Here is a 12,211-nt window from a genome sequence, read left to right as displayed (position 1 = left end):
AGTGTGCAAACCCCTGCCCTCAAGCATTTTACCTAGAATTACCTATATGAGGAGCCACTTTTTGTGAATTATTGTCTGAAATTCAGAAAACTGTCCACAGTTGTGATACTTGATATGAGAGTTCCATTTGAAATCAGAGTTTTTCTCTATGTTTCTTGAAGCACATGGCATTGCTTCTCTTGAATGACTATTATGACAGTCTTTCCTTATGGTTTGGTTTCCACCACCCTGAAAGGTAACTGCTTGTTTCTTTGAGGTGCTTATCACCTTTCTCTTGGACTCTCCAAATGAATTTCACATTGCTACGTAGCCTGCATTTTAAGATAGACACACTAAATACAGCTTCCAACTTGTATGAAAATCTGTTTAGCCATATTTACTTGCCACATTAGAAGTTAAACAGACACATTTTATTTAAGTAGAGTGTACCAATCCACACATGTTTAAAAAGTGCATGTTCACAAATGACAGATAAATCCTTCTGTGGTGTATAGTTCATCTTTCTGATATAGACTTGGGGCAGTATAAAAATTTCATTAACTTCAGTATAAATTTATCGTTTTTAAAATAAGTTTTAGGTCTTTAATTTTTGAAACCATAGACATATTGCTTCAGTGAAAACACTGTATACACATGGAATTACTGAATGAGTTATTTTGATTAAAAGTTCCTTTTGCATAGTAACAACTCATGATTTTAAAGATAAGTGTGTGTAGAGGTGTGTGTACACATATATATATGTTTATGCATCTATATGTTTTGTATGGAACTTTCAACAGTACACTAAATATGTTTTATTAAGTGTACTTAATACACTTAATAAAGTGTTATTAATAAAGTATTATTAAGTGTAAACTTAATACACTTAATTAAGTGTTATTAATAAAGTATTATTAAGTGTAAACTTAATACACTTAATAAAGTTTCCTTCTATGTGTACAGATGGTTGACTATCTTTTATTTTGTGGGAACTGGTAGATCAACTAGAGTGGCTTAAGGACTTTAACTTAATAAACTTGAAGCTAAATTCAAGTCTCTTTTGATTGAGTGAAGAAGCAAAATTAAAGTTTAGAACAAAAAGGGGAAACTTTTGGCGTCTTAACAGACATGAATTCTTTACTTTTGGTGATAAGGCTTTGAATGACCTATATACAATAGCTATTCTTTGTCTTCCCTGACCAATGTTGTTATTTCTAAACTGCTCCATCACCCCCTGGTGTTACTAAGACAGGATTATAGTTTGGAATCTTTTCCTCACAAGTTTTCTAAGGCTCCTATCCCTCCCCGGCTAATTTCCTAATGAAACATTGTTCTTCTCTTAGTTGCAAGTGAATTTTATTGAAATAATAACATTTAAAAAATACACTTCCCCAAGTACAAAATTAGTTCTGACTCCTGTTGTTCTCAAGCAGAGTCACTGGAATTCGTCTGTGGGTCATAACAGCTATTGATCTCTCCAATCAATCTGTATTCCTTTGCACCTGCAGTCACACATGGAGATGTGATACTTCAAAACACTCATCATGTTTTGAGTGCACAGTTCTGGTGCTTAGAAGAGAGCTTAAGAATTTTGAGTGGGCATTCCCTTTCCAAGGCCATTTTCAGAACTGGTGCTCACCTGCAGGCCCTGTGCTTCTGTCCATCTTAGCAGATTCTAGACCCCGTGGGAAACATGCACGTGTGTTATTCTCTCAGTTCTGCTTTTAGACAACATCATACAGCCATCCAGCGGCAGCTCTGATACTGATATGGAAAAGTCTTTTTTTTTAATTAAAAAAAAATTTAAAAAGAACATAAGAATGCCCCCCTTAGTTTTTCTGGGCAAGCAGACTCTTACCTCTTTTGAAATCTTCAATGTTTTTCAAAGCAAGGCATGAAACATTTACTATCCCTTTACTTAACTCACCCTCCTTAATCTCATTAATGATGGTTTGCTAAGTGTTTCCTTTGAAGACTTCATTATGATATTCTGGAAGTTTCTGACGTAATGTATTTTAGGAACTTGCTAGGACTCCAAATTCTGTTTAAAATACTCGATTGTGGGGCCCCAAGTCTGGTTTTAAAGGCGATCTCTTGGTTTTAGGGTGACTGATGTCAAATGTGTATCTCCATCCTGACCTCTTCCTGTACTCCACAGTCATATATTCAGCAGCCTACTTGACATGCCAACATGGGTACCTAGTAACACCTCACACTTGACGTATCAAATTCCCATTTCCACCCTCTCAACCAAACTTTCTCCCTTGTAATCTTCCTCATCTCAGCAAATAGAAGCCTCAGGTGCTTAGGCCGTGAAGTATGCAGTTATTCTTGAATCTTTTCCTTCTCACTTCATATCTAGTCCATCAGTTTGACTTAGAAAATGTGTTTAGATCCTGACCAATTCTCAACAACTCCACTGCTATCAGGATTATTTTAATCATCTCATGAGATCGGCTGTCATCACTTTTTTCCTATACTTGTCAGAGCAGTTATTTAATACGAAGGTCAAATCATGTCAGTTCACTTTACGCTCCATGGATTCTGCATCTTATTTATTTATTTATTTATTTATTTATTTATTTATTTATTTATTTAGAGATGGAGTCTTGCTCTGTCACACAGGCTGGAGTGCAGTGGCGCAATCTCGGCTCACTGCAAACTCCGCCTCCCTGGTTCAAGCAAGCGATTCTCCTACCTCAGCCTCCGAAGTAGCTGGGACTATGGGCGTGTGCCACCATGCACGGCTAATTTTTTGTATTTTTATTGGAGCTCGGGTTTCACCGTGTTAGCCAGGATGGTCTCAATATCCTGACCTCGTGATTTGCCAGCCTTGGCCTACCAAAGTGCTGGGATTACAGGCGTGAGCCACCATGCCCGGCCAGTTTCTGCATCTTACTGAGAGTAAAAAGTACTTGTGAGGTCCAAAAACCCCGCATGATCTGGCCTTGGTCTTTCTGTCCTTATCTTTTTCTGTTCCCTTTCTCCTGTACTATGGTTGGTTCACCTACCAGGGCCTTTTGTTCTTTGAATATACCAAATCTGCTGTTGTCTCAGGGCCTTGTTACACATTCACCTTATCCTAGAATGCTCTTCTTCCAGCCTGCTCCTCAGCTGGACCTGCTTCTTTACTTCCTTTCCCATCAGGCTTTTGGCTAACCATCCCCTTCTTCTGAGGCTTCTTATGTATCCTGTACAAAATAATACTCCCTGGGCCCCCCATCTTGTGTTTATGTTACCCAATTGCACTTGCCACTGTGTAATGTATATTTAAGTTTTTATGGCCTTCCTCCTTTCACTAGAGTGTAAACTCCAGGAGAATAAGGTCATGGTCAGTCTTGTTCACTGCTCCATTCCTGGTATTCAGAATAGGTTTGGGAACATAATAGGCTTAGTAAATATTTGTATGAGTGATTGGTTATCAATTTGAAGAACAACACTTATGTGCACTACTTCCTTCTCTGATATGGATCAGGAATTTCATTGAGGGAACTTTAGTCAGATCATATTAACATATCAGAAGTAAAGGTCCAGCTAAACTTTATTAGATAATGTTGTTGATGTTTTGCATGGCCCTTATGTAGTAATCCCTAGTATAACCAATCCCTTGTTATTAAGGAGTATGCCTACTGCTAAACCCAGTAGTCCAGAGAATATTGTCTCGATTTTTCTTAAACCTCTTTTTTTTTTATTCTTATACTCTAAGCTGGCATTCCTGAAAACATCAAGAACTAATTTGAGGTTTTAGGAATTTACTATTGTTTTTTATTTACATTCTAGCATAATCACAAGAAAATGGCAATTTCAACACTTATTCTTTGCTTTCCCCACTCCCTTTCTTTTTGTCCAGCCTGGAATGCTATTCTTAGAGCCTAGCCATATGTAGGTCAGAGCTTGTTTCCAGGAGGAATGGTGCTTAGCACAGTGCTAAGATCAAGATAGACACTCAATAGATATTTGTTATCGGTAAGAATAAGAAGTATCTTGGTTTGAAGAACAGGCAAAAGCTAGCGCAGTATCTAACTTTGCCCTAGACTCTTGTCCAATGGGAAATCATTATTTGGTTTGGAATATTGTGACTTATCAAAGCATATTCCCCCATATCTCAGGATGCACACATTGCACGGCCAAATACAGATGACACTTGTAATCTATTTTATTGTGTTTAGATTATCTGTTCCGTTGTTCCTTTCCATTGACATGGCTAATTCAGAATAAACTGAATGCTACTATTAATTCCTGTTCTTCTTCATGACTGTTTACTTTCTATTAGTAACTGATTCCCTCAGGAGCTAGATAATTCTTCTAGGCTATGTGTTGAGATGCAGCCAAAGTAAGCTTAATTCCAACAGATGCAATTGCCAGTTTTAAATTAATTCCTGAGAAACTGAAATATATGCTAGCAGTAATCTAAAAGCCATAGACACTTAGACCCAACTCATTAAATTATGACCTACACTTCAAACACAGTGATTTATATGGGTTAGCACAAATAAAGAAACAAATAAAAACCATTATGTACCATTTACTCGGCAGGAATATCTTATGTGAAACTAATGATCACAAGTAATAACCAGGTTAAGTGGAAGTTCTGTTGCTGTAACTGAAAATGTAATAAATTCTTGTAGTGCAATCCAGATCTGTTTATGTAGGTGGAAAAATGTAGAATAGCTGCTGCATATGGACATTGACTTAGCTACTTGAATATTTTAATGTCTTTTGGTTTATGATGTATAACAATGCTAGGGACATTTGATAAATATTTCATCCTGATATATTGCAACAAGCACCAATTCTTTTTTTTTTTTTTTTTTTTTTTGGAGGGGGGTGGGGGGACGAAGTTTCGCTCTTGTTGCCCAGGCTGGAGTGCAGTGGCACGATCTGGGCTCACTGCAACCTCAGTCTCCCAGGTTCAAGCGATTCTCATGCCTCAGCCTCCTGAGTTGCTTGGATTACTGCCACCATGCCCAGCTAATTTTTGTGTGTGTATTTTTAGTATAGACTGGGTTTCACCATGTTGGCCAGGCTGGTCTTGAGCTCCTGACCTCAAATGTTCCTCCCCTCTTGGCCTCCCAGAGTGCTGGGATTACGGGTGTGGGACACCACACCCAGCCATCAAGCACAAATTCCTGGAAGATTATGTAACACCTGCAATAAAGCACTATCAAATGAGTTTTTTAATAAACATTTTGACTTTGGTCATTAAAGACACAATCAACTGTTTTTATTAGTTTTGAAGGTGAACAAGAACAATGATAATTGAAAAATACTCATTATGAAATAACTTTGGATTCATGTTTGAATATGAGTAAGTGTAATAACGGAGACTTACTTCAATCCACAATGAAGTCACTGGGCAGACCTGTCTGAGAAGGATCTGAGAAACTGTCCCATTTCCCAAACTGGGCTCTGCTTTCTCTTCCTCCTTCATCCTGTGAAAGCTTTTACTACTCGTGATTCAGTATGTTTTGCTTTATTTCCTTTTGCTTTGATAATTACTTCTCCATATGTTCTGGTAGCCCAATTTCCAGCCTTGTAGATATAGTTGTACCTCAAGGTTTGCCAGTTTCTTCTCCTTTTACACTCTATGTTTATTCATTTCCATGGGTCTTCTTATGTACAGGTTACTGTTGTTCACATAGTGCTATGAGTCTGCGTGGATGCTCATGCCACGGCACTGAAAACCTGAGGTTGTTCTGTTAACTAATTGGATTCTCCTTCTTCGCCTGGCCAATTTCTGATGCCATGTTACCTTTTATTCTGAGTAATTTGTTTTTCTTATCAACACCCATCATATGTATACAACTAATTTTTTTCACTCTCCTAAATGCCTTAATTCCTCATTAGTCATTTTATTTCAATTTTCACAGTATTTTAAGCCTTTGTTGCCTGGTCCCTGACCTTCAGGCTTCCAGTATGGTCTACCTGTCATTGTCTGTATTATCATAATGTCTTTTTATTGCTAAAAATGGTGAAATGGTTTTCTTTTGCCTCTGTAATAAAGACAACATTCCTAAACAGGCAGTATGAATTCCCTGGTCATATTTCCCATTTTTTCCGTGTGAGTTCAGAGTTATAAATGTATTCATTGATAAATTAATCCCTGAATGGATGTTGGTTTTTCTGCCTTTGTTCTTCTGGTAACCTCTGCTCAAAATCCTATTCTCTTCCCTCTTCCAAATTCCAGTTTAGTCTTTTGAATTGCTCTTCATCCTCAAGATCTACCACATATACCTCTTTTTTACCCCCATAGTTTCAAGAAAAGTTGTTCGAGAGTTAAACATTTGATTCTCCTCACTTTAATACTAACTTGCTATATGACCTTCAGCAAATCACTTATCTCAATTGACTCATATATTATTTGATACCATTTATATGACGTTTATACTACTGTGTTCCATTATGTGTTCAAATCTTGCTTGACTTATAGCTTTAATTGCTCCTTGGGGACTAGATCGAATTCCTATGCCTGTAACACAGTGCATTGTTCATAATTGAAGGTCACTTAGCTTTTGTGGAAGTAGTAGGAGAACCAAATTTTAATTTGCCAGGTGAAATGCTATTGTTATTTACTGTGGTGAGAGTGGAATGGGTAAGTGACACTGAAGCAGGCATACTCTAGAGCAGGTTCCAAGTGATTGGAAGTAGGATTTTCGGGGTCTTTGAGTAACTGACTTGCCACATACAATCTGTTAATTGTTGGGTAGCAATATCACATTCTTCTATTAAAAGAAAATCTAATCTCATGAGTGATCTAAAAGAGGGCTTCTCAGATATTAACAGGGATACAGAGCATCTGTAGTTCTTTTTAAAATACAGCCTGTGATTCATCAGATCTGGAGTAGGGCCTGAGATTTTGCATTTCTAATAAACTCTCAGGTAAAGCCAATGGAACTGATTTCAGGACAACTGGATATTGTTACTCCTTTTCCCTCAAAGAATTGAGTCATTGGCCCTGTTTACAGTAGCATTTAGATTGTGGTTGTGGGAAAGAATCTGTCACTTATGTGTTGCAAAGAGCATGGATTTCTTCTTGACGTTTCTGTGTCTATGTAACTTATATGTGGATTTATGTATTTTCTCCTGTCTTCATTTTCAGAGGAGAGAAATGACTGGATCAGCATACTATTAAATGCACTGAAATCACAATCCCTTACCTCGCAGTCTCAAGCTGTTGTTACACCTGAGAAATGTGGATATCTTGAATTGAGAGGCTATAAGGCAAAAATTTTTACTGTGTTAAGTGGAAACAGTGTGTGGCTTTGCAAAAACGAACAGGTGAGCTCTGTTATAGTCATTGCAAATTGCTGCTATTTTATTATAGTAACAACTATGTTTTGTTTGGAAGGATTATTAGTGATTTTACTTATAGAGTCTTGTTTTGGCATTGTGTACTCCACTAAATATACCAAAGAAATAGTGATTTTGTTGAATTTTCTTGGTGTCTCCACCAGCAAGAAAGTACCTCCATCAAACTTGAAACTGGACATCACCTTTTGTGGTATTGAGGAAGTAAAATTATTGAAAATAATTTTTGAAAAGTCTTATTTAGTTGAAATGACATTGTACGACTACATGAGAGAACAATTAAGGACCAATGAACCCTTACAGCTGTTGATGAAATAGGACCAGTTCTGCACCCTGTGCTGCTTTTATTTTTTGTGATAGAAAATTATAGGGTAAGCACAGGTAACATATTTGCTTCAGTTTACAGAATATTATTGGTCTGTTTTATTTTGAACAGATCTATGTAAGGTATATATGTATACACACACACACACGTCTATATAAGTACAAATTCAAGTGCACATACATACATCCATCTAGCTATACACACACATCTACATAAATAAAATCGATTAAAATTATTGGTTTACTAAATTTGATTAATGTCAAAGGACTCAATAGAGTATTTAAATGTTTTGATGAGTCTGATGGTAAACTAAAATTTTAACAAATCCTGTTACCTTTGTTTGATTCTGTAGACTTTCTTTTTTCTAACATTCCTTGTTTTTAATATGTATATGTTTTTAATGTGTATAATATATAATTCTTTACCCCTTTTTTTTGGAAGAACTCCTTTTAAAATCCTTCAGCCTAGAATATATTAGATGCTTAATAATTATGGAATTGAACTGTGCACTTTGGATAGCTGATCTAAGATGAACTCATTTTATGATACATCATTATGGGTTATAGTAAGGTGGAATATAAATGCTGACTATTTTTTATAAGAAAAATAGAAATATCAAAACAAATAGTAGTTTCAGAACAATTAACTATAGGCATCCTCTGAACTTTAGTGTGAACTTACACATTAAATATTTTGGAGGAGAAGATGTCTTAGCCAATGAACAGTTGAAGGCATCATCAAGCACTCTTGGCTTATTAATAATGTGGGTAGTTAGCATATTCCTCAAGCATAGTTTAATAATGTATACAAATTGAATATGAACATTTCAGTCTACAAAATAAGATGATTACAATTTTTTTTATTGGAATGGAGGTTAAAAATACATAATTTGCATGTATCTGTATGGAAGTTACTCTGCCAAATTAACTAAGGTATTCAGTTTATACTTGCATAGACCTGATAGCAAGACTTGATAGACTTGCATAGAGTTCAAATGATTAGTTTCATTGCTCACATTAAACTGTCTGAGTTTCTGTTATTCTCTAGGAATAAGATAAATATTTAAAAAGTTTTATTAACACTTTCTGATTAGTGAAAATGTACATGAAATTATTGCCTTAGTATTAGGAATTGAGTGTGAAAAGCATAATGAATACTGTTTGCTGAGTACCAGGTACAATGGTAATTAATTTGTAGACATTTCCTTTTAATCTTCACCACAAATATAGGAGGAAGACATTTTTGTCTATGTTTTGTAGATGAGGAAAATGAGGATTAAGTAATAGGTCTAGGAATTACAGTTTATAATGCAGAGTTGAGTTTAAAACCGGAACAGTGTAACTCTAATTCTAGCTTCTTAACCACTCTACAAACTGCCTTTTTAAAGTCTAGGTTGAAGAGAAATTTTCTGACTTGTGAGCTTTTAGAAATAGCCTAAGGATTCTTTCATTGAATAATTTAGTTGCCCAGGAGTTTCAGGGTATGCTTTCAATAAACATTGTATACCATGTCAGGCACACTAAAAATGATGGGTTTACTGAGAAGGACACAAGTCTTGTCTTCCAAGAGGAAAAGTCAAACAAGACCAGAATATATGATGGATGGTGAGGTCAGTGCAATAATAGGTTGTACAGGAGTTACAGACAGGTGCAAAAAAAGGGCATCTGATGAAGTCAGTGAATTAGAAGCATTTCCATGTACATGAGAAATGAGTATATTCTCCTTAAAAATTAAAGCATTAAGGCTGAACCCCTCTCCATTTTTTGAAAAGTAAACATTTTTATGCTTGTATACAAGTTCTTTTCTATTCGTTAACATAAATATATACATATATATACACACACACACCTTTAAAATGTATACTATTGTTTGTGTATATGTGTGTGTGTTTTTTAAATTGCATTATATCATATAGATTCAGGTCTTAAGGGACTTGGTCTTTAGTCAGTCTTAAAGGATGAGTTGGCTCAAGAATGAGCCGATAAGGAAGGCCGTCCACGTTCAGGCCCTGGCATACCATTCAGTTTTCATGTATTTTCGCATCCTGGTATGTGTCTTTTTCCCCAGAGGAACGTTGCCCATTGGTTTTCTCCCGTGATAGAGCACATGTGAAAAACATGGTGACATGCTGAGTAAAGGGTCTTCCTCCTCAGTGCAGAGGGCTTTCTGCCAGTGTGGGCATCAACCTGTGTTTTAGGAAAAGCACTAAACAATAGTAAGATGATTTGATGCAACTTCGAAAATTTTATACAAACACACACAGTAATCTTGTGTATCCTTTCAAGGTGATGAAAAAAACTATTCATCATAAAAATGTAAGTGATGTTAGATTTGAACCTCTGTATCTTAATTTGTGTTGGATTTAATTTAGTGACATGCAACAAGGCTTACTTTTATTTTAAAATGGGATTTATTGCCCACATAACTTAATAGCATGAATAGAATAAAAATAATGAAATTGACCTACACTACCCTAACATAGGAACTATTTTTATTTTTCTTGCCTCTAATTTATACATAGTTTTAGTAATTTACTTTGGCAGTTACTCCAGAGAGAGTAAACAGACAATGGCTAGAGGTGGAAGCGTAGCTATTACAGCAAATGTTGAAGAGTTTTTTAAAGAGGAATCTCATTTATTGCAAAGAAGATTGGACTGGGAGGTTGCAGTTGTGGGTTTTTATTCTTGTTCTGCTACTAATTGGCTCTGGTAATTAAGTTAGTCTCTTTAGGTTTAAATGGCATCATGTGAAGAAGGGAGATGGATTACTATCTCTAAGGCCATTACTTAGGTTGCATGTTAAAATTCCACATTTCTGAGCTCATTTCAGATTTGTTAATTCAGAATTTCTGGAAAGGGGTTGTAGAATCTGAATTCACAAAAAAGCACCCCAGGTGATTCTGTGATGGATGAGCCAAAAACACACATTGTAAAACACTGCTCTCAGTTTTCTTCTTAAAGCCTATCTTTAGGCTTTAAGAAGAAGTGGAAAATAACTATGAAAATATTTGTAAAAACATTTGTTAGAGTAGAAAATGGCATAGTAAAAACTGACACTCAGATTCTTTACCTAATTACCATGCTGCAAAACAGTGGGGTGCTAATATCACATAAATTAAATGTCATCCCTTAAATATTTAGCACCATTTCACAACTGCATTCTGCTTTAATTTTTGCACATTTTCTCCCATTCCTTATCTCTGCTTATGTTTTGGATGCCTGCAATGTGTTATAATATGACAGTTTTTCCATATTATTTCAGCATTGTTTAAAATGAGCTGTGTAATTGGGTTTGTATAGGTTACACTGTAGTGACCATGTTTCTGGATTCATTCATCCACGTGACACATGTAGGGGGCATCTTCTCATTTCTGGGCACTGCTCTAGAAACTAGAGGTACAGTGGTAACCCACAAGATCTTTGCTTTCTGGGGCCTTCCTGAAGGGGTAACACATAATGTCAAATAAATAGATTAGGTTTCTGGTAACCTTCTATATGTGGCCTTGTCTTCCTTTCTGATGATGATGATTATTATTATTGGCAAGAATTCCTATGACCTGTTCCTCAAGAGTAGTTTACATTTAAAATGTTACAGCTATGTGATAGGAATCCAGTTACATTATAACCTTAAAAGTGTTAGATTTATCATTTTTATATTCCCAAATTGACAGTGTGAATATTTACTTTATTCACTGCTGTATCCTCAGGCAATAAGCTAGCACTCAGTAAACACAGGTAGGGTGAACTTGTTGAATTAATGATCATTTATAGCTGTTTTTATTTTGACAGAAGAGGTTTTTTTCCTCCAATTCTCTTTAAAATTTTTTTTTCTCAAATTGTCTCTTCATCTTCCTTGTCCATTTATTTATTGGGATCTTATGTCTTTCTTGCTAATTACTTTATGTTCTTTACATAAGAAAGACATGAATCTTCATATTTTCTACAATTTTTTTCTGAACTATTTTGTTTGCTTTTCATTTGTCAGTTCCTTTTTGTTTTGCAGAAATTTTGTTTATGTACTAAACTGTTTTTTAATCTGTTCAAAGCTGATAGAGCTTCCGTATTCTGGAACAAAAATTATTTTGTAAATTATTTATCTTTAAATGATAGGGGTATAGTGTGTAAGTCAGAATTTTTTAAAAGTTTAGATAAGGTAGTCAAATATGGACATATATTTAAATATATGAATTCTTAAATAAGTGGTATTGCTAGTTGAAAGGAATTTCTGCAAGCGTATATGAGGAAGAGTTAAGACAATTGGCGTTGGTTTCCATTTGTTCTGTTGTCCTGACAGCCCGTCTCCCTTCTTCTCTTGATACTTTTTTTTAATATCATGTTAATATTAATGAATTCATTACAACCAGATGTCTTGCTTGGTGGGTTTGGGTATCCATTTGATGATAATTGTGGCATTGAGGTTTTAACTACATAAACTCACTTGATTAAACATTCTCAAATCAGGGTATAACAAGAGACTCATCCTCCCTCATTCCCCCCCAACATAATGTTCCCTGGTGTTCTGGCATGGGAGTGAAACTCTAATAGAATTTAAATAGATCTCATAGGGCGATGGGTTGTGTGGCACAGAAAGGAGCAGCAG

General features: G+C 35.6%; 1 protein-coding gene across 9 annotated transcripts in view; it reads left to right on the top strand.

Annotated features, from left to right (window-relative positions):
* ARAP2 (ArfGAP with RhoGAP domain, ankyrin repeat and PH domain 2) overlaps positions 1-12,211 on the top strand; it is a 219,135-nt gene that overhangs the window by 99,682 nt on the left and 107,242 nt on the right. For all 9 annotated transcript variants that reach the window (XM_055111263.2, XM_034958425.3, XM_003832149.5 and 6 more), the window contains one exon: positions 7,079-7,257. In XM_055111263.2, the coding sequence (XP_054967238.2) occupies positions 7,079-7,257 (179 nt within the window). The remainder of the gene's footprint in view (positions 1-7,078; positions 7,258-12,211) is intronic.

Source organism: Pan paniscus, chromosome 3, assembly GCF_029289425.2.
Source record: "Pan paniscus chromosome 3, NHGRI_mPanPan1-v2.0_pri, whole genome shotgun sequence".
In the NCBI taxonomy this organism is placed as follows: Eukaryota; Metazoa; Chordata; class Mammalia; order Primates; family Hominidae; genus Pan; species Pan paniscus.
The sequence above is the reverse complement of the archived record's forward strand: the minus strand, read 5'-3'. Positions and strand labels throughout refer to the sequence as shown.